The 23262-nt window shown below is 45.0% G+C and overlaps 1 protein-coding gene and 1 non-coding gene across 7 annotated transcripts in view; both read right to left on the bottom strand.

The window, feature by feature from the left end:
- Positions 1-5184: 5184 nt before the first annotated feature.
- Positions 5185-5256, bottom strand: TRNAA-GGC (transfer RNA alanine (anticodon GGC)). The gene has a single exon. It is a non-coding gene; the product is annotated as a tRNA-Ala (tRNA).
- A 1315-nt stretch (positions 5257-6571) lies between these two features.
- KLHL13 (kelch like family member 13) overlaps positions 6572-23262 on the bottom strand; it is a 77863-nt gene continuing 61172 nt past the window's right edge. For all 6 annotated transcript variants that reach the window (XM_054996932.1, XM_054996937.1, XM_054996935.1 and 3 more), the window contains 3 exons: positions 17813-18608; positions 11098-11211; positions 6572-8126 (listed from right to left, as the gene is read on the bottom strand). In XM_054996932.1, the coding sequence (XP_054852907.1) occupies positions 7639-8126; positions 11098-11211; positions 17813-18608 (1398 nt within the window). In that variant the 3' untranslated portion in view covers positions 6572-7638. The remainder of the gene's footprint in view (positions 8127-11097; positions 11212-17812; positions 18609-23262) is intronic.

The raw sequence follows: 23262 nt of genomic DNA, 5'->3' as shown, positions 1-23262 counted from the left end.
ATTTTCACCAAGTGCGATTTAAACTTTTTTTGTTGAGAGGTTTTAGAGAACATCAGAACTTAATGAACAGCTATGGAACTGCACTTTGGTGCTGCTACATCCATAGAAACAGAATCCATTCAGAAATCTTCCCTCACCTACCTTAGAAATGGTGGAGTCTGGCAAAACTGAGTGATAAACCCTAGTTCAGACCTTGTATGGTTATGTACTCAGGTGGCCTTCAGCAAAGCTGCTGCTCTCTATAACTCAGCACAGGGATGATACTAAGCAATCTACTTTATTGAAACTGCTCTCATACTTTATCTTAGCACCCCTTCCAATCACATTATCAAGTGCCATTGTTCTCAGGGATGCTCTTATCTTGTGTTCTGCATTCAAGAGCTATATCAATAAGGTCTGCACAGCTTCTATAGATAGGAGGAATTTTGCGATTTTCCCCTATTCTACACAATTTATTCTCATTTTCAGCAGTTATGGGAAAAGGCAAAGTTACCAAGGCCATAAACACATGCCAACCACCAAATTCATCACCTAGGTGCGTCTAGAGATTTCAAGCAAACATTGACAATGCACTTCTAAGCCTATTGTGAAAAGCATAAGGACTAGAAACTTGTCTAAAAATAAAATGAGAGAGCTGAGATTTATTGGACAGACATACACACACATACACAGATATATCAAGATGGGTAGCTGTGTTAGTCTGTCTGTAGCAGTACAAATGAGCAAGAGTCCAGTAGCACCTATAAGACTAACAAAATTTGTGGTAGGGCATGAGCTTTCGTGAGCCACACAAGATACCTGACACCTGAAGAAGTGAGCTGTGACTCACAAAAGCTCATAACCTACCACAAATTTTGTTAGCCTTGCAGGTGCTACTGAACTCTTGCTCATTGCTACATATATATAGTTCTACACAGAGGGGGGGTGGGGCGGGTGAGGGCGAGTTCCCAGACTGTACCCACTACGTTTAGCACTCTTGTGGTATCACAGCATCCATGCAGCCCTGTCCTTAGACTGCAGCAAGCAGCTTTCCTGCCACTCTGTGAGCAGACTGGAGGACCTGATGCTAACAGTGAGGAAGGGCCAAGCATCAGGCAAGTGGTCCCTGCAGCAGCAAGTGCCAATGGTTAACATCCAGCACAACCAAATGAGCGGGGTGCAGGGGATGACAGTCTGCCAGGCTTTCTGAGGTCCCAGTCACAAGCCTCTGTAACATGTCAAGAATGCCATCTTCTCCAGTCCACAGCTATGAATGTTGGATCAGCTCTGTAGTCCTCTCTCCTTCATTCTCTTTAGGGCAACCATGTTGCCAATTTTCAAAAAAGGTTCAAAAAAAGCTGCCACCAAGCGCGGCCTGAGCCAAGATCTGAGCAGCTACTCTCTATGTACACATCAGAATGAGGGAAGTTCTGCCAAAGCTCCAGCATGAAAGTCTAGTCCATCAACGTGCTAGCTACAGACTCTTCCCTTTTGTGTTAACTTATTTAGAGTTGTTAATTACTTTTATAGAAACTGGCTTGGGCTCCTCTGTGCATAACTCTGTGCTGGATTGTGGCCCAGAAAAAATGGAAAGATCAGCTGTGTTCCACCCACAAAGGCTCCTAGTACATTAAGGGAGAATATTCTCATCAAGAGTGCAGATTGACAGGGGCGGAAACAGTTGTGGTTGTTATGGATACGGACATGATTCCTCCCTCTGAGCAATTTGCCAGGCACTTTTGATTGACAGCATGAATCTGATTTCATTTGCCAAAGCCTCTTTCCAAGAAAAAAAGAAAGAACGATTGCTAAATTAGGGAGAAAAATGTTTTTAAAACAGGATTTTGTAAAGGGAAGAATCTGTTCCCTTAGAAGGTACTTATTTTCTTAAGAGGAACACTTTTTTTTTGCACCAGAATTGGCTGTTTTTGTGCTTCAGTAGCCGGAGGCAACGAGACCCAGGCCTTCATACTTAATCCTCCCCCGCACTCTCCGTTCCACACCAAGTGAAACCAGTGATGGTCATTTGAGCAAAGACCCTTAACTTCAGAGCCAGTTCAGATTCTCTCAGAATATATGTATTGACTCAGAAAAGAGCTCTTGCAGCTGTGGCAGAATCCTGCCTGACAGAGTTGACTCAGGGTGATGTGCTTCTGCTGCTAATGTCTAAATGGCTTGTTTTTAACAGCTTTTTATATACCATGGTTTTTAACTACAAGCCACCTGAAACAGGCCTCTACAGCAGGAGCACAGAAAAATTCTAAATAAATATAATAATAATATTCGATTTATATACCACCCTTCAGGATGACTTAACACCCACTCAGAGCAATGTTATTATTATCCCCACAACAAACGCCCTGTGAGGTGGGTGGGGCTGAGAGAGCTCCTAGAAGCTGTGACTGACCCGAGGTCACCCAGCTGGATTCAAGTGGAGGAGTGGGGAATCAAACCCGGTTCTCCAGATTAGAGTCCTGGTGCTCTTAACCACTACACCAAACTGGCTCTCCCCTGGAAATGGAGGAGGAATTACTTGCAAGAATTAGAATGCTGTTTTGTGGTCTATACAAAGTTTGGGCCACCCAATTTCAAAACTCTCAGAGTGGGGGGGGGAAAGCATTGGAAAGGGCAACTCAAATAACTGGCTGGCAACCCCTTCTCTTCAAGGAGAAGCCAGTGCACTTAGAAGTTTTTAGTTTGGTAGGCAAAGAGGCTACTGAGGGAGGTAGATATGGCAAAGGTTTACAATATGTTGAAGTTATTCTTCCTCTCATAGCACTAACACTCAGTTACACAGTAAAGGTGGCTGGCAGAAGATTCAGGTTGGACAAAAGAACTTCTGCACGTAATGTGACTGACAGAATTTGCTACTACAAGGAGGTAATGGCCAACAGCACAGACAGCTATAGGAGAGCCAGAATCGTGGTTAGGGTCAGATTAGGATCTGGGAGGCACTATGCCATGGAGCTCAATGGGTGACCTTGGACTAGTCAAATGCTCTCAGCCTAACCTCTCTCTCCAGGACGTTGTGTGGATAAAACAAACGAGAACAATGCTTTGGGCCCCCTTTTGGGAGAAACATGGGGCTTAAGAATCTAAATAAATAAAGAGGCATGGATCTATCAACAGCTATTTGCAATGATGCTGGCTAAACTTAATCTCCCCATGCAAAAGCCGCATACCTGACGGTACCAGAAACAAGCAACAGAAAAGCTCCATACTCTAAGTGAGCGCCTAGAGACACCGAGGTGGCCCCAGCGGCTAACAGCACGCTGGGTCAAAAAGGGCAGACAAATCAGTGAGAAGCAGCAGACCAACAGGGTCCAGGGTCCACCACTTAGCACCTTGATGCGGGAAGAAAACAGTTCACTGGGAGAAGCTGGCAAGCATGCTTACACATGTTGTGCAGGCACGTGCAGGGGATGAGTCCAAATGTGCATCATAGTCAAGGGAGAGACAATTGCTCAGCTGATGGAGAATTTTAGGACAGAGGAAGAGAAGCTGATAATATCTGAGAACAGGAAAACTGTACACAACAGGATAAAAGAGAAAGACATCAAGACAGAAAACCCTCCCCCCCCCAATCTTGCAGCAGCTCCAAGAGATCAGGTGTCGACAGCTGCTCAAACAGCTTCCTGCAGCTGCACTCAGCACCACCCACAAAACAGCTGCAACTTTAAATATAAATGAAGCGGGCCAGTGAAGCATTCTTCTCAACAGAAAATTCCTCCGGAACAGCTGGGTATTTAAGAAATGAGTCTGCGCAAGAGCAGAGGGAGAGGAAGCACCCCCACCACAAATTCTGATCGGAGCTTGAAGACCACAAGAGCACACAGGAGCTCCTAGAACTGTGCACACACTTAAGTGGGATGAAAACACGTTCTAGCCTGGCAGGAGTCCTTTGAAAGACGAAGAACAGAGTGGGGGAGATCTGAAGGCCATTTGAACGTCACCACCTGGCTGGGGTTCCTGCAAAGCCCTGGACTAGGTAGACCTGGCCTGATCCAGTATGGCAGAGCAGTTCTTATTTCAAGGAAGAGCGTCGAGCCAAGATGATTTAACACACATCCCTTGAGCCCTTTACAAGATCCTCTATAGGTATTCCTGTTTGGCAACTTTAATACGCTTCTGTTGACAGCGGGAATTCCAGGGCGGTGGGGAGAGTAGACTATAGAAGAGCAGAGTTCACCCACTCTGGACTGACACAGTCAAAGTTACATAATCCCTCAAAGCTACACATTTTAACAATAACACCAATTTACCTCTGCAATAAACTTACAAATTTGCCTTAAGCAAGTCGCTCTCTCAGCCCACTCTACAATCGGCTAGTGATACTGCCCTGCCTTTGTAGGACTATTGTAAGGATAAGGAACTAAAGTGCCTTGAACACAAACACCAAGTGTTTAGTATCAGTAAAGGCCAAACATTATCTTTCCCTCAACAGTTCATGGCCTCAGTTCAGAACAGCGGGGCCCAAACTGCCAGACGCCAAACTCCACATCTTTCTCAGCTGAAACTGGAAACACCCTTCTTGCTTTATATTTCTAGAGAGTGTAAAAATAGTACGTCCCCTCAGGGGGGCCCACTCCCATTTTTGCATGGATTACTGTCCTGCGGATGCTGCCTTGCTGCAAAACAGCAAGCCCAGAGCAGCAACTTACACCGAGATGAGATGAAGCTCTCCTCTGCAGGTTGGTGGGTCCATTTAGAACATTTTGGTCTCCCTGAACATTCTGCAGCTAACCCAAATCACCATTCTTCAGTTAAGGAACTTCAAAGGAGGAAATCTAGCATTAAATGACAGGGAACTAGACTGCATTCATCAACGTCTGAATAAAGACCAGGCCTTTTAAAACTACCATGTGTTAAAGAACACCATCTTGCTACTGCAGTTGTGAATGGTCACAGCTGAAATTGGCACAGAAACGTCACAGATAGCTCTTCTTGCATTTCATGACTCTAAGGCCCTACCATCTTCTTTTGTCTTCCCCTTATTACATCCATTCATATTTACACATTTGTTATCACTTCTTGCATCAAATGAAGCAAAAACTGCTAGAATAAAAAAATGCAAGAAGACACATGGAGCTGCCTTATATCAAGTCAGACCATTGGCCTATCAAAGTCAGTATTGTCTACTCTGAGCAGCAGCAGCTCTCCAGGGTCTTGCACGGAGATCTTCCACACTCCCTACTATCTTTTAACTGGAAATTCCAGGGATTGAACCTGGGACCTTCTGCATGCCAAGCAGATGCTCTACCACTGAGCCACAGTCCCACCAGAAGACTGCCATTTGTTTTAGCAGTATGACAGCATGCCCTGGCCTCTAGTTTGTCGATGATTACCAAGGGCCTTTCAGCCTTGATATGTTGCCACTTCAGCAAAACAAGAATAGAACAAGAAGACTTATTGAAGGGGGAGGGAGAAAGGGAAAGCTAGTTTGCTGCAGCCTTGAAATAAGGGCTGCCCAGTTTTGATGAGAGTCTCTCTCAGATCACTTACATGGCATTCTAAAGGCAATCCTGGAGCCTTACTGATAGCTACTGTGATTGGACAGTGGGCAAGGCTTTGCCATTCAAAAAAGCTATCAAGCACCTTGTTAAGCATGAAGGGCAGGAAGCCACACTCAGATTTCCCAAATGCCAATTTCTAAAAACAGAAATGCCAGCAGGCTTACTGGTTCTCAGCACATGTGGCTCTTTCCATTCTAAGCAGAGCAGCTCCAGGGAAGACACTGAATGTTCCAGGAATCCCCCAACATTTGCAAAATAAGGAAATTCTGGCAAGCCCTGTATGGCTCGGAGAACAGCTTCCAAAGTACTTAACTTGTCTGCTCCAGACATCTCTAAACTGGGATCCTGCTGAATCCTGCAACAGCTTTTACTTCTGAAAACTCACACACTTCCTGAACCTGGAGGATTGTGTACCCAACCTATTCCAATAATGTGCATTGTATTTTGCAGCTTGTGAAGTCATGCAAGCTGGATCAAGCTGGCATACTGATTCTTTTTTGGGTAGCCAGAGAAGAAACACTACAGCCCTGGATCCCTGCCCTCTCCCCCAACCACTGGAAATCTTATTTAGCTACTCTCCTGACTTCTGAGATTTCAGCCAACATAACGTGCACTTTCAAACCTATCTTTGGAGACATAAAGGCTAGAAGCTTTTAAAAGAATACTGACACACATTCTCGGGAATCTGAACAGTGAGCCTACTAGTCCCCATTCTGTGTGTTTCCTTCCACCATGCATGTCAAACATTGTGCCTGTTCCCATTCAACAGCCAGCAAACCCGTTGTGAGCTTGCAGCAGAAACATTTTAGAGGGAAGGACTAAAGCTCAGCTTGCCTAGACTCTGTAAAACTGTTCAGCCACAATGGCCACCTTTGCAGGCACTGAATTCACAATCAGTGCTCAGTCTGGGGTTTCCAGAAAGTGGGTCAAACTCTCCATTTTGGAAGCTCTTTGCAGACTGGCTGCCCACCAGGTGTTGTGTGTGGGTAGCAAAGATATATACAGAGGTTTCCTGGCAACAGGGAGCCTAGAGCAGGAAGAGTGCATTAATGAGATCTAAAAAACAACTAATTGCAGTTAAAGGTTTTATTGAACAAAAGAAACAGGGTAGTCTGAATTCTCTGAGCAAAAGCAGCTCTTGGCCCAAGCTGCATTTTGTGCTAAATAACCACATTAACTGAGATTTTATACAGAGGTGTAATGGGCAAATTATCTTGCCAACAAAACGGGGGGAGAAAAGAGAAATTTCATGTGAATGGAAGAATTTGGTCAAAATTTAGTGGCTTAAAATTAAACATTTCTAGCCCTTGTCTACCTAAAACTTAGTGCAGGCATCCAACCAGCTTGCACAACTGAACTGAATCCCCATGTAAGAATATCTTATGTTTCGATAATGACTGAAGTTGAATCGGGAAGGGGGATTGATTAAAATCTTCATATTTATGTTTTATTTTATACCTCAAAAAGGTTTTTTTTTAAAATTCCACAAGCACATACCCTAGTTTATAATTTCAGGGTCCAACTGTTGTATACTCGTTCATGTTTCCAAACTGCTGGGCTTCTCCTGCCTCTCTGCCTTAGGAACTCCACATCCTCCAAACAGCACCCACAGAGTTAACTGGATTCATGGATAAGTCAAATACGCTCTGTTAAAAGGGGGAGGAGGTTGAGGCAAGACAGATGCTGACCATTTGCACTGGTCAATGTCGCCTCCCTTTCAAAGAGGCAATGAGGAAGGAAGGCATTCAGCTCCACAACTTTGCAAACCGCAACCGAGATCCTCCTGTCCCCCTTTCCATCACCACTTTTTCAACCTCCCTCACACTCAACACATAACATTAATGTGCCTAAATCAAATACTTTTTCTTTTTAAAAGCCACCTTGATTGCCTCATTTGTTACTCATTTGGCTCCAAAAAGACTTTTTCAGAACGTTCTCTTGTCAATTGCAGAGACATCCTAGATCAAACAGCACATGTAACAAAAATCATTGTTCTGCCTGCAATGCCCTCCCCCCCTGTCCTGCCAATAACTGTGCCGAGTGTTTTCAGGTAAGCCTTAGAGATACTACTGAAAAGAAAAAAGGAGAACCCATGATGGAGTGCAACAGTATTGGTTCAATGTCATTGCAAGTCCAGGGATATTTCTCAAGGTGCCGAAAGAGGAGATTCTCTAGAAGGTGACCCTGTATTGTCCTCGGGAGGGAACACTGTCAGTGTGCAGGCACGGATGCCCCCAAGGGACTCTGGGAGGTCAAAGACTTTTTGCCACTCATCCTTTTCTGGGTCATACTTCTGAACTATTTCCACCATACAGCGGTTGTTCCACGAATATCCTCCAACTACATAGATTTTATTTTCAAACACAGCCACCCCGACATCACTCTGACCACGGAGCATAGCAGCGATTGGTGTCCACTGGTCTAGGGTTGGAGAGTAATATTCACAGCTTAGAACGTCATCATAATCACTGGTTCCTCTAAAATGGTTTCCGCCAATGACATAGAGCTTGTCGCCAACAGTACACATGCAGTGAAGGCCCCTGACTGTGGTCATCGGAGCCTTCTGAGTCCATTTGTCCGTGTCGGGATCGAAGCACATGAGTTCCTTCTGGAAAGTATCATGGGTGATGCCTCCTGCAGAGGGAAGAAAACCAACCACATGTCTTATGTCAGAGGAGCACTAATGATAACACATTACTAAAGTCTAAAACTATGGAAATTTTTGTCACAGCAAGAGCAACTAGGATCCCACATGACAATTTATCATTTCAACAGCAATACTTTGGGTGCACATCCCCTCTCTTGAACATACCGATCACTTCAGACCTGGAGTTCTCACCAACAACAAGTATCAGATGGATGGACATACCGCCAATTAGAGAGGAATGCCATCTTCACACATGATTGTAAATGTGTGCCTACATTTCTATCCCCAATGTGTGTTTATTAGAACTGAAGGAAGAGATCTCATCTTAACTTGCTCAATGGGGCTGGAACTTTTTGCCTCCCACACTTCATCCCCTTCAATGCTTGAAATTCCACACTGTCTTACTCGCTCTCATTTCAAGATACATGCTCTACAGACTTACAACACCTAGCAGGCTTTCCCCTTGAGGTATCCTGGGAATCAAATTTTTCCTGAAGCACCCAAAACTCTCATAGGTCACTCGTAGGGCTACTGCACTTCCATGAAGAGAAGACACAATGGCAACACTACTTCTGAGAGTTGAAGCAGACTTCAGAAGCCACATTTTGTTTTTTAGCAAGTCTTCCCTGTTCATGTATAAAACAGGTGCAGCTACTTTCAAACTTTAGCCACATTTTCATCAACATTCATCAAGAGCTGGAATGTCATGGGGTTAGAGTGTCTGACTTGGGAGTTGGGAGAACTGGCTTTGAATCCCTTGTCTGTCATGGAAGCTGACACATTCTCGCAGCCTAATCTACCTCATGCCCTGACCTGGACAGGCCAATCTTGTCATACCTTAGAAGCTAAACAGGGACAGCCTTGGCTAGTAACTGGATGGCAATCCTCCAAGGAAGACCAGGGTTGTTATGCACTGATAGGCAATGCACCCCACCTCTGCTAGTCTCTTGCACTGAAAATCCCAGCAGGGGTCACCATAAGTTAGCTATGACTTGAAAGCACTTTCCACCACCAATCTAGCCCACAGGTTTGTTGTTGTGAGGATACAGTGCCAGAGGTGGAAACAATGTGATGGGCTCCCATTGGGTAGCAAAGCAGGGTATAAACAAATAAAAATAAGATATAAACAAAAACAACAACAGCAACATTCGATTTATATACTGCCCTTCAGGATGACTTAACACCCACTCAGAGCGGTTTACAAAGTATGTTATTATTATCCCCACAACAAAACACCCTGTGAGGTGGGTGGGGCTGAGAGAGCTAGAAGCTGTGACTGACCCAAGGTCACCCAGCTGGCTTCAAGTGGAGGAGTGGGGAATCAAACCCAGTTCTCCAGATTAGAGTCCCGCACTCTTAACCACTACACCAAACTGGCTCTCATAAAATAAAACTTCAAACCTCCACACCTCCCCATGCTCCCATCTTCCCCTCCCCCCAGGCATTTTTCTAGCAGCCTGTCTCATTTCCAGTCTCAGAGACGCGAGACAGAAAAGGGGTCTGCTCCCCTTATCTGAGAACCCTCCTTCCCTTAAAATTAGACTGTCCTGAGCCTCTCCTGAATCGTGGCTGCCAGTATCCAATCTGACTCTTGGCTACGAGATCGTGCTCTCTCCGAGCTCCATGTTATTCCATCCACTTTACTAACTTGGGGGAAATGTATTCAGTTTGGACAAGGCCATTTCAGACATATCTTTCCATACAGAATAAATGCTATGCAGGGTGGAGGAGTATGTAGCCATCATGTGTGGAAATGACACCACACGTATCTATCTTGGCCTCTTGGGCTCTTGTTCCTAGATCACTAGGGAAAAGATGGAGGAACCCCAAAATAAACTGACTTGCATGATTTCAGCTCTGTTTGCACTATCAATGCCAAAACGCTGAATTTTTCAGTGGCATCTTACTGCCCCTTGCAAAATCCACCATCCTGAGGCCACCACCTAATTCTGCCTCATTATACCACCTCGTCTCCTCTTTTAGAGTTTACCGCATGGAAGAAACTGGTAAAGTAAGAGAGGCTGAACTACGGGCATAGTAGGATTCACACATCTCTGGCTCGAGCTAATTTTGGAAGAGAATCTCCATTGGAGATATTAAGCTTCCTTGTACCAAGTCAGACCCTCAGTACAGACACACACACACACACACACACACACACAGTGAGTTTCTCTCATGGAAACTCTGATGCAAGCTGAGGCATTTCGAACAACGACGTACTTGGGCACTGTGCCCTAGACATTCCACTATGAGACAGGCACAGTCAGAGCACCAATGAGCAGGGAGGACCATTTGGTGCCCTGGCACCTGGCCCTCCCTGCAGAGAGCAATTGTTCAGGGACTTGACAGCTTATTCTATCAGTGTTACTGTTGCTCTCAAGTGAAAGAAGTATTAAGGCACAGCTTGTTGACGTGAATCAGACAAAAAGGGAACTGAGCCTGAAGTCTGATATCTTTTCCCTTCTGAGGATGCCTTTGAAAGATTTACACTCTCTAGTAAGACTTCAAAGGTCTCCAATTCTGTCCCAAAGACATAGCAGATATCGTAGCATTCGCTGGATTTCCTAAGCCTCCCTGAAGTACAACTTATCCTAGTCAAAAAGACGCACATGTAGGATTAGAAGCAGCAGGGAGGATGGATCTGTGATTTCCTAAGAAACACACCTCTGAAGATTTAAAAGAATCACACAAATTACTTCTTAAAATGGTTGTTTCCGAAGGCGATCTCCTACCAGCCGGAATAATTGTATCTAAAATGAATGTTGGGGATCTAGCAGCATGTTCCATTTGAATGATTTTGTGTGAAGTGAGAACTGCAACTTGCCAAATGCAAGAGGCGCACCATAAAAAGAAGGTTACAGGGATTGCTGTGGATGTTAGAGCTCATTGCAATATGTTTGGCCCAAGTGGGGGGAAAAGAGAGAGAGGAGATATTTGCCCAGAAATAAGAATGCTTACCTGAAATATACATCAGGCCCCCATAAACAGTCCCCGCATGGCCATAGTGAGGCTCATTCATTCTGGCCACGTAGCTCCATTCGTTCATCCTTGGATTGTAGCACTCCACTGTGGCTGTTTAGGGAGGGGAAAAGACTCCTTTAAAAAAACTCACCTTGTTATGGTCTATCCACCCACTACCCACCAGATTATTCAAGCAAGTTAAGCCACAAACTGCAAGGAGAGGCAAAGACAAGGAGGCTTTCTACTGCTTCGAGCTTCAAATATATTTGATTGTGGAGTCCAGAGCTAGAAAGCTAGTGAGTACAACTGCTGGACCACCTTCCTATGTTTTAGAACTAAAGCAGTCCCTCTTTGTAGCCCCTCCCCCCTCTGCTCAGAACCACCAGAATGGCCTTTCCTCTTGCAAGCAACCAAGCCGGTCTGGGGGTTTCATCCATGCATTCATTTTAACAGGCAGAATTTAGGGGAGCCATTTTAAAAACTTTGGGGGTCTCTAGCAGACACCTCCAGAGGCAGCCACTGTTCCCTTCAACAGGTAAATGCTATCTATCAGAGCCTTCAAAGCATTTTTCTTATTGTTAACTAATGCACCCACCAGATAGTTTTTTAACCTCACATACAAGAAGTGAAGATGCCAAAACCTTCCCATTACCATTTGTTTCCATCTAATGAAACCGTGTGCATGCACATGCGCACATACATAGTGACTGAATTAATGGTGCTCAAGTCAAATGCACCTATGGCCTCCCCCATCTCCCACATAATCTGTGTCCTCTAGCCACATGTCTAGCCATATAATCTGGCTAGACAGCAAAAATTAAAAGTTGCAAAAGCAACCCCACCTCTGCAGATATCATTAGCACAACTAGGACATTTAACTGCACAGCAAAATGCTCTCTGAAAACTGGATGTCATAGATGAAACCATGAAGATGCTGCAGTAATGTTTTAGATGCTACTCTGCGGAAGGAAGGCACAAGATGCTAGCGGCTGCCCTGTCTGCAAAGGACACTTCTCTGCCTGCTCTGATTGCCTCACCTGTCCTCATTTCCATCCCACCTTGATTGCCCTCAAAGCATCACTCCAGGTTATCCCTGCCAAACTGACACTGACAGAGATATGGGAAGTACGGCATGAATCTCACATGCGCACTTGGCAGAGTTCGCATGATGACCAACAAGCGGCCCTGTGGTTCAAATCCTGCTACCAAAGTTTAAAGTGAGCGTGTGCTACCAGCCTGGGCTTTTGGCAGTTCATAAGGAGCATGCTGCCTCGTTTTCTTAAAAACAGAAGTCGGAGAATGATCACTGTTTCCAACTGCGCAACAACTTGCATATGAGCAGTGGCCAGCCTCGGCCAAGCAGCACAGGCGGGCAGAGCCTTTGTACTTCTGCAAAGGTGATGTGAAGACAGGAAGGGTTCACACAGTTGGCTGGCTGCAAATCATCAAGCGATGACCTTTTGAGTGATGAGCACGCCAGTGTGACTCAGCCCACACAAGGCCACAAGGTCTCTCCTTCTAGCATAAAACAGCCTCAGCAGTCAAAGCAAACAAAGAGGGAACCCTCCTGGGCCAAACCCAACCAGTGACCAGACACTCAGACAAGAAAACAAGAGGACAAGAGAACAAAGGCCAAGGCAACACTCCCAAATTCTTCCAGTAGAAAGAGTAGCTTCTCTCTTTTTTTAAAAAAAAAAGGTATCAGAAGCAATAGAAATCCTCTAACTACAAGGAACAGTTAAGATTTTTTTCACCCTTAACCATTTGCAATGACAGGAAAAGATTTGTTCAAACAATTCCACCTCATAAAAATAAAGGGTTCTTCCACCCACACAATTTGGTTGCGCATTTGAAGTCTTCGAGTCTGCTGAAGAGCTGTTCTCTCTCATCCTGGCTCCCACCTTCAAGAGATCAATTTTATGCCACATGGAGAAGCTAGGCGTGCCTCCCAGTTTTAACAAACAAAGCCTCTCTTTGCCCTCCCTCTGTCACAGGTGCAAATGGCTGTTTTCAGAAGGAGATGCAGGCAGCTCATTTTATACCTGCGTTAGCACAACTTGGACCTTCTGTATGTAAGAGGCCTTGCTAGATTCTCTAATCCCCCACATGCCTGAACTGGAGTGTTGATGCACTAGAATAACCCCGCAGGTTCTTTAGAGCAGATATCTCAAGAATGATTTAGAGACGGTTCCTTGTACCTAGAGGTGGGTTCAATTAAATCTCTTATGTCCTGTAAATTTGATTTGGAGAAGTGCTAAACCACACCCCCAAACACTTATGAGATCGAGAGGTGGCTCCCAATACAAGGAAACCGTCAGCCAGCCACCACTTGAGGGAATTAAGATCATAAGTGGGACCCCCCCCCCCAATTTTCTCCTATAGCCAGAATTGCACTCCATCCTCGTGTCATTCCCCCTGTCAAGGCCAGGTTCACCTTGTTCTGCTATCACCTTCATCACAGCAAAGGGCCTGCAAGGCCTCACATTTGAGAGAGGAAGGGGTTGCACTACCTGTTTCCTGAGCCCTGTCCTCTCCCAGGCTGCCTGCCACAGGTCCTCCTTAAATAGGCCACCCTTCCAATCCCTTCCCCTCCACCCTACCAGGAAGTGACCTGGAGCCATGTCTCAGCTGCTGCCGCCTCCTGGGTTGCTCCCTTCCCCAGCAGGGTCTGATGGATTCCACCTGGCTGCCAAACCCGGTTACTTACCCCAGAGTCTGCAGCCCTACCCTGTCCGTTTGGGGCACATCCTGGCAGGGCTGCTGCATACAGCTTGCCTCAGCTGATGGAGTTGCCCCTGCAAGTCCAGGGTGGGTCCCACTGCTGGGCAATACTCTACCAGGACTTCAGTGGCTGCCATTCACTTGAGCTTTACTCATGCTATGCAGCCAGTTCACTCTCTGAATGCCAAGGTAAACTTTCACAAGACCACAGGATCCTTATGCCCACCTTCCTTGATACCGCTGAAAACCTTCAGAGCAGCCCACACAATCCATCACTACAGCCAGTGTATTGTCGAAGGCTTTCACGGCCGGAGAACGATGGTTGTTGTGGGTTTTCCGGGCTGTATTGCCGTGGTCTTGGCATTGTAGTTCCTGACGTTTCGCCAGCAGCTGTGGCTGGCATCTTCAGAGGTGTAGCACCAAAAGACAGAGACCTCTCAGTGTCACAGTGTGGAAAAGATGTTGGCAGGTCATTTGTATCTACTCAGGAGGGGTGGGGTTGAGCTGAGTCATCCTGTAAGAGTTTCCCAGGGTGTGGAATGCTAATGGCGGAAGGCTTCACTGTATCCTGAGGAGGTTCTTTTGCATATGGATTGGTGCTTGATGTGCTAATCTTCTCTGCAGGGCTATTGTCGAGTATAGAGTGTTTTGTTAGCCTGGTGTTTTTCAGAACTGGAAACCATGCTCTGTTCATTCTTAAGGTTTCTTCTTTCCTGTTAAAGTTTTGCTTATGCTTGTGAATTTCAATGGCTTCCCTGTGCAGTCTGACAAAGTAGTTGGAAGTGTTGTCCAGTATTTTGGTGTCCTGGAATAAGATACTGTGCCCTGTTTGAGTTAGGCTATGTTCAGCCACCACTGAACACACAACACACAACACTTCCAACTACTTTGTCAGACTGCACAGGGAAGCCATTGAAATTCACAAGCATAAGCAAAACTTCAACAGGAAAGAAGAAACCTTAAGAATGAACAGAGCATGGTTTCCAGTTCTGAAAAACACCAGGCTAACAAAACACTCTATACTCGACAATAGCCCTGCAGAGAAGATTAGCACATCAAGCACCAATCCATATGCAAAAGAACCTCCTCAGGATACAGTGAAGCCTCCCGCCATTAGCATTCCACACCCTGGGAAACTCTTACAGGATGACTCAGCTCAACCCCACCCCTCCTGAGTAGATACAAATGACCTGCCAACATCTTTTCCACACTGTGACACTGAGAGATCTCTGTCTTTTGGTGCTACACCTCTGAAGATGCCAGCCACAGCTGCTGGCGAAACGTCAGGAACTACAATGCCAAGACCACGGCAATACAGCCCGGAAAACCCACAACAACCATCACTACAGCCAGTCTTTGCAATACAACTGCCCCATCTCCAAACAGGACTGGCCCCTTCAAGGATTTTAGCAAGCATTTCTAGAGCTACAGCCTTTTCACAGAGAAGTGAAAGAACAAACTGATACGGCCAAAGTGGTAACAGAGGAACAGTCTCACTTGCTACCCAATACATTTTTATGACACCTTCTTCTAAGAATTCTCCCTTCCTCCATTTTATCCTTAGTCGCCCCAATGAGAGAGACTAAGATGAGGGTGTGTGACTGGCCTGAGATCAGCCAGTGAGCTTCATGGCTGAGTGAGGATCTGAACCAGGCCTTCCTGATCTTTGTCAGATACTCGTCGTAACTCTTCACTTTACTGGGCTCTAGGCTTTCATTAGGATACCAGCCAGGCAGGAAGTATAAACAAACACCCTTTGATAACAACAACTTTTTCATGCAGGCTTTGGAAGAAGGCTGGTTCTCCAAACTGAAACCACAGCGTTTCACCAGCAAATGGGATGCAGCCAAGAGAGACACTAGCCCAACAGCCACTCTCAATGCACATTCTCTCAGGGCTACCCAAAACAGCAACAGCCACACCATCAGGGGCTTGTGCACCTGCACCGCCAGCAGCATTAGGTTTGCCATCATCTATCAACAATGCTCTTAGACAGTTGACATAGTCTTTAAGGTACTACTGGACTCTAATCTTGCTCTTCTACTGCAGATCAACATGGCTACCCACCTGAAACTATCTACAGAGAAACTAGCAGAGCAACACTTCCAGCTCTGTCTAGGCTCATACCTAAGCAAAGAAAATGTTCAGAGGGTAGAAAGATGGATGACGCTGAAGCAGAGTTAAATTATGACATTTTCTCTTGGTTTGAATAAAGACAACAGGCTGTTAATTCCCCATGAACACTAATTACTGCATATGTGCTGTTATCTTGATTGCGCATCCCGAGAGGTTTGTAAGTGACCATGGACAATGGGTTTGACCCTGTCAAGAGAGCAAATGCCCTGTCATTTGTTTTCTGGATGTGCTTTTCATCTTTTAAACTCACCTTGTAATACAGGGTTTCCCTCCCCAACAAGTGTGCGCTCATGCACAGATCACCAAGCTGCTTCGCGCTCTTGTGTGTACAAACATTTATTCCAAAACAGATTAGTCAAACTTTAGGGAACCAGAAGATTCTTGCATGCAGCTCATATGCAGTCTGGAACAGTGAATGCTGCCACTCTGTCTAGCATGCAAGGTAGGAGCGCTTTGTGGAGGCCCATGGGCATCTGCTCCCAATTTGAGCAATATCCCCCTTCCCCTTTTTTTAATTAAAGGAAAAGACTGCACGAATACTGACATCATGTGATGTGTCCACCTTGCATATTATGCAGACACTGAAGAGAAATGCAGGTTTGTTCCTTGGCCTCAAAAAAGGGCTGCTGGCCTTGTAAGCATGTGAAAAAAAGCTTGAGTCTTCACTGCAACAGACTAGTGCAGATACTTCTCAGCAAGTCTGGGACTCAACATGAAAACTCTGCTACTCCCCACAATACAGGAACATTCCTATTCAGTTCAGGCTCTTCTGTATAACAGGAATAAGTTTCTAATGCCACCCACTTTCACTTTCACTAATGCGAGAGGAGATTCTCCATCTCAAAATCCTTACCCCTCCTGCATTTGAGTCACTGGCTGCACTCAAGTGAAAATCTTAAGCAGACTGCGTAAACACTTTGCAGCTAGGAGATTCACACGGAGCTGTTCTACAAGACAGAACAATACCTTCAATGTCGACACTGATCAAGAGTGCATTACCATTCAGTAATGGACGACCAGGAAAGCAAATTTGGGGAAGGTTCCCAGAACTGCCCTTTAGCAAGGTCAGGACAGACCCTCAGGCATGGCTTGCTACTTGCTTCTCCTCTCATTGTAATGAGAATGGGAGACCTGGCCTGCTCATCTGCCACTGAACAAAATGAAGATTCAGATAACTCCCCTTTCTCCTAACCCTTTCTGTTATGGGAATAAGAGCGGGCTACATTAATTCTTCATCCCTTTGCTGCAAATATTTATGAAGGTTGCAATAAAAGTGAAAAATGACTCACAGAGCAATTAATGAAAAGGAAAAGCGAGTATTTCAGACCCAAGATCCAAAGCGCAGACAGTCAGATACTGATTTTCATACAAATGGATCTCGCTCCTTATGCAAATCAATGCAACTTGTGACACAGCCCCAAAAAACATCCAGGGTTTAAAAACCAAGAACAGGAAGATGCTAAAACTCATCAAGCTGAAATACTATGTGAGGATCACCACTCCTTAGGACTGGATACTCATATGCTGTCCTACAGCGAGTGTCAAGGTGTTTTTGGCACTGAAGAGGCAGAGAAAAGCAACCTAAACCAAGAATCAGAGCAAAGAGACTCTGCAGAAATCCTAGAAGTAGCGAGCAGAGCCTCACAGCTTCTCCCTTAGCATTTTACTCCAGTCCAGTGAAAACACACATTTAAGTTTGGTCACTCCAGGATGAGGCAATCAAGTCTCTGGTGTCCATTTCTTCAGATCATAAGCCCAAAAAAATGTCAAAAGAAACTAGGTTAGGTATATCTGCATATAAGACAAGACTATTTTGTTATAAGGCAAGGAGGAGTTTTCAATCCCAGGCACTCACCTAACTCGCCAGCTGCATTCCGACCACCAACTGCATACAGATGTCCTTTGAGGGCACTTAGGTGGAAGAAGGTTCGCTTTTCGTTTAATGAAGCCACTTGCATCCACTTATTATAGCGAGGATCAAACCTAAACACAGTGTCAACCGCTGTTTTGCCTTTTGTGTCATAATTGCTCTGACCGCCAACAACGTAAAGGAAGTTCCCAATCACAGCAATGCCATGCTGGTACCGGGGTGCATCCATGGGCGCCAGAGACCTCCACTCGTGTGCTTTTTCATCATACATCCGCAGCTCCTTGCTGACCACCAGCTGCTGCCGTAGCACTCCGCCCAGTGTGACCAGGTGGGTGCTGTCCGAGCGGATGGCCGTCCTTTCCGACTGCATAACGGGCTGCATATAGGGCATCATTTGGTAGTTGCTAGCTTCCAACAGCAAGTTCACACAAGTATTATCAGTCCTCATGAAATCCACCGTTTGAACATAGTTAATAAGATCCTGCGGGGTCATCAGAGGGAACCGGATGTTCTTCATGAGTTTTGCTGCGTATTCCATCCGTGGCTCCTCAGACCGCAGCCAGCGACAGGCAGCCTTGAAGAGTTCCAGTTCAGTGCAGTGCTTAAGGCTATTGCTCGAAAGGACAAAGGCAAGGCGCTCAAAGGGGAGTTTCACAAACTCACCAGTACTTAACAATGCAGGAAAATTCTTGAGGATGTAATTGTTCACATATTTATCCACTTCGGTGAGGTTGTATGTATTGGCAATCCGCCCCACTTCAACACAGTTTTCTAAGGAAACCTATGGAGAGGGAAGAAAAGAGGAATCAAACCCCTTTGAATTTCTAGCTTCATGTTCACTTAGGCACATTCAAGGTAATACAAGATTGGCCAATGAAGCAATGAGACATAAACCTCTAAAGCAATCCATCACCAGAAAACTGAACACATCCTTAAATGTATGTCGAACAAAGTAACGGGAGATTTGGGAAGAGAATTGTGCCTTGGAGATTGTCTGCATTATGTCAGTCCTTCAGATATGATGATCCCAGGCCACAAAATGCTTTAAAGGTTAAAATCTACACTTTATAACACTGTTATAAAGTGTATACATAGATATGGGTTTTAGCCCTCAGAGTCCAAGGGCATGAGAGCTACTCAAAGGACACAAAGTGTCCTGCAGGATCACAGCACAAGCCCATCAAACCCGGTGCTCTGTTTCTAGCACTACCTAGCCAAACGGCACGCCACTGTAACCTTGAGGCTAGATTACTGCAATGCATTGTACATGGGGCTGCCCTTAAAACTACACATGGTACATGAATGTGGGAACTCATCTTCCAGCAGAGAGTCCCGTTTTTGCCACTGTGAAGAGAAAATGACAGCCAACGGGGAGACCTGTGGATCATGCCTTTCCCAGGGTGCAATCGATCTGAAACTTGGGGGGTCTTCAGAGGACAGTGAGGTCTATATCCTCTGCAAATTTGGTGGGTATTGGACATTGGGAAGGTCAGTTTGTGGGGTCTTTAAAGGGTCCTGCCCCTTGCATGTGGCAGGAAAGAGCCCTTTAAACTATCAGCTGGCAGGCGGCAGGGGGAATCCCCCCCTGCCGCCTGCCAGCTGATAGTTTAAAGGGATCTTTAAAGGGCCAGGTAAGTGGGTTTGAGGGGAGGTGGGGTTAAGTGGGGGGGGGGTTCTGGCCCCCACGAACAACAAACATGTATGGGAACAGTTCATGTTCGTCCATGTTCATTGTTCGTTGTTCGTGGATGGCAACGAACGACGAACAGGGTGTTCGGGGTTTTTTTCCCCTTTGTGCCCATGTCTACTCCTGAGTGCTGGGTCAGGCTCCTAATGGAAATCCCAAAGCACCCCGTCTCTTCATTATTCACAAGTTTTGTAAAGCGACCTCTCTCTCTTTTGGAAAATGGCCTTTTCACAGAAGAACCTTTAATCTAATTCAATACAGTTAACCATGTTTTATGGATGGTAAGTTTATTGATTTTAAATGGTTTCTAATTGGGTCATCTTGTGATCTGTTAGATATTTATTTCTGTAACTTGTAGTTTGACATGTTGAAAATAGGCAATATTAAAATATTGATTTTAAAAATCTACTCAAAACTAGTGCTGCTCCAATCCCTTTTGCTCCATCCTTGAATAAGTATCAAGGGTAAGACACACATTAAGATGTTAATTCTATGCTGAACCCAAAGAATGCATGTAATAACTTGGTAAATTCCCTCTGACCACATTTTTGCTTCGTACTGTTTGCTTTCCTAATTCCCAATGGACAGGTTGTTCCTGCAAAAGGCTAACAACATGGCTTCTAATTTGAAGAAAAACTCAAAATGGCATGCACTTACAAGTTTTAAAACAAGCAACATGCCTTCCCATTCCACCTAACTGAAGCTTTTACTAGTAAGGCCTCAATTTCCAAACATTTTACTTAGAATTAAGCCCCCATAAATCCCAATGTCCATTTGCCTTCCATCAGAGGGAGGGCAACAGCAGACAGACAGCCCTCAATTCTGCCTGGATCCAGACCCTCCCAAGTGCACATCTGAGTTTCATGTCCTTTGTGCCACTACTTTCTCCTGTTCTTATGATCCACTTATGGGCCCAATTTTGGCTGGAGAGTAGGTCAAAAATAAAAGAAATAAAAATAAAATTTCCACAGGATTTGCTTCCTAGTAACAGTTTAGGACTTGGAGCTCTGGTGCTCCACCTCGGCCTGTGAGGAAAGCATCAGAATCTCTCAGGCAGCCCTATGTGCTTACTATCAAATTATCTAGCTAAGTATTGTATTGTAGCAGGATATAAAGCTACCTTTGATTGCCAGATTGCTATTTTTAAAACATCTGAAAATTAGGTTTTAAGATGGAAACAAGAAAAAACAAATCCATAGCAGGAAGCCTTAACAAGGACTCCTGATGAGACATTTGAACACTGAAAAAATTACAGCTTAAAATGGCTGTGTTAGAAACTGCTGGATTTCATTTGCAGAATTTAATGAAGATGTACAAGGAAGCTTCGGACAACTCACTTGGCCTTTAATATAACTGTGTGAGTAAGAGAGATCAATCACACAGGGATGTTTTGAAGATAATCAAATTAAAAGCAGGACCTCTTCCTTTAAAATGGAAAAAAACAAAACAAAGCCGAACTCATTTGTTCTAAGAGAGGCCAAAGGATTCATATCAATATCAGATCAGGATCAATATGAGTTTGCTCAGATGATTTTACCAATACCTGAATTGCTCCAGAGCAGTGCTAGACCTGACTGCAAGAGCTGTCTATACTGCAACTTAAAACACTTAAGGGGAGGGGTACACACCTTAGGTTGCATGGAGGACTACTTTTATTAACTCAAGAGGGCCAGCTTACTATGCAAGACCCGCCTCCACCCTCCAAAGGGGTTCTTTTTAAAACCCATGTTCCATCAACCCACCCCTCTGTGCCTCTTGGTACACTCGTGTCCATCCAAGCCTCTCTGCACTTTCCATCCCGTTGTGAGCTCTCTGTAGCCAGTGTTACCTCCTGCATCCCCCCCTCGCCATAAACTTCTCTGCACCCCATACCAATTTCTCTGTATTCTCACAAGCAATTGCATCTCAACCCACTCTCATTTCCCCACATCTGTTGCCCCCCACCCATCATGCATTTCTCTCCTCACAAACATCTATCAACAATCTCTGACTCTATAGGTTTGTTTCCACCGCTCCCTTTTTCCTTCAGACTTCCTTGCCCCATTTCTGTCCCCTCAGATACATCAAACCTTTTCTTCTCTGCTCTGCTTGCTGAGTTTCATGGCAATGGCACTCAAGGCTTTCACTCTCCCAGCAAGTGCCACCAGGAGGGAGTCATGAAGCCAGAAAGGGCATTCGGCATGGGTGACTGGCTGCACCGTGCTGGAAAAGTGGCACAAACTCCATTATATGGAGCATTATGCAGAGCATCTCAACCAGTCATTAAGGAACTGGTGGGGGCTGCCTGTGTTCCTATAAGAAGGTAATGATAAGCCACACATGGGTATGATGGGTATTGTCCAAAGCACTATATGTAGCTAGGAAGGGGGCTGCATCAAATCCACTAGCTTTATGTTGCATTGGCTCTTCTCTTTTTAAAAAAACTAACCTGCAGAACTTTAATATCTTTTTCTTGAGAAGTGGCAGAAATATCTTTCAGTTGCATAACTTAGTAACAGAGGAGGGCAGCAAGGAGTGTCAGATACAGCTATTCCAGCTAAAAGAAAATGCCTAAGATAGGAGTAGCTGATGACAGCAGACCCAAATATCCTTGCTGAAGCCAGAAAATTGCGAGAAATAAATTGGAGCGGCAGTAACAGAAATGAAAAAGGAGAGGATTTAGGAGATGCCAGCAGTTAATGGGTTTGCAAGCGTAACCGACACACAGATAATCCTATATCCTCACTGCAAAAGCCTGCGATAAAGTACGTGGATCTCTCCTTGCCTCTTGGCTGTCCTTTGGACCCCAGTGTCCAGACGTGCAGAATTTTGACATTGTTTCCTTTATCTGAGACTCCAGACCAGCTCCAGATTTGCAATTCTACTCACTGTGTGTAGTACTGGCTGACCTCTAACAGGAAACTGGAGGACTTAAAACACAGGCTCCAGGATTATGCAGCTCAAACAGAAAAAGGAGTCATTCACCCAGAACCTTCAGCATGCAAAATGTTTCACAATCTACTTTTCTTTTTTTTTTACTCTGCCTTTGGGCAGCCTTAGATTATTTTTGTCCCGCTTTCATGGATCTTAAGATGCAGGTCTTAAAATCCACATCAATGCCATTTTTAATGGCTGCATGTAAGTCAATGTCATGTCAGTTTCTCCTTTAGCCCTAGCTCAGGTTTTTCCCAGAGCAAAGTACGCACAATCAATCTGCAAAATGTCATGGACATCTCTGGCTTCTTAAGCACAACCCAGTTAAAAGGCAATGAGGATTCTAAGCCTTTCTGCCCTGACCAAAACACACAAATAAATCAGAGATAATGGCCTTACATAACCACAAGATGCTCCTACTCAAACCAGAGCGCAAACAAAACCTATGCAACATCTCTGAATGCAATGGAACCCAGCTATTACATAAAGGCCCTGGAAACATCTGCAACAGCAAAAGGCAACAGTTCTCAACCAGAACCGTCAGATCTCTCTTGCAAGTTTCAGAAACGTGTCTTGAGCACCAAACCTGCCTAGAAGTACATACCAAACAAAACCCGACAATGCAAACAGACACTTCCCGCATGATATGTTTGGAAAACTCAGGTTTCCCACCACGTGCACCTACTACAGTGAATGTCTGTAAACACCCTCAACAAGCATATCTGTATGATACACTGGTGTCAAATATATGCTTTACATTTTTAGGTGGGCATTTAACATAGGCTTAGGTATACACCTGAAAATTAGTTGTATGAAGAAGCCATCATTGTTTCCT

Source organism: Eublepharis macularius, chromosome 13, assembly GCF_028583425.1.
Source record: "Eublepharis macularius isolate TG4126 chromosome 13, MPM_Emac_v1.0, whole genome shotgun sequence".
NCBI lineage: Eukaryota > Metazoa > Chordata > Lepidosauria > Squamata > Eublepharidae > Eublepharis > Eublepharis macularius.
The sequence above is the reverse complement of the archived record's forward strand: the minus strand, read 5'-3'. Positions and strand labels throughout refer to the sequence as shown.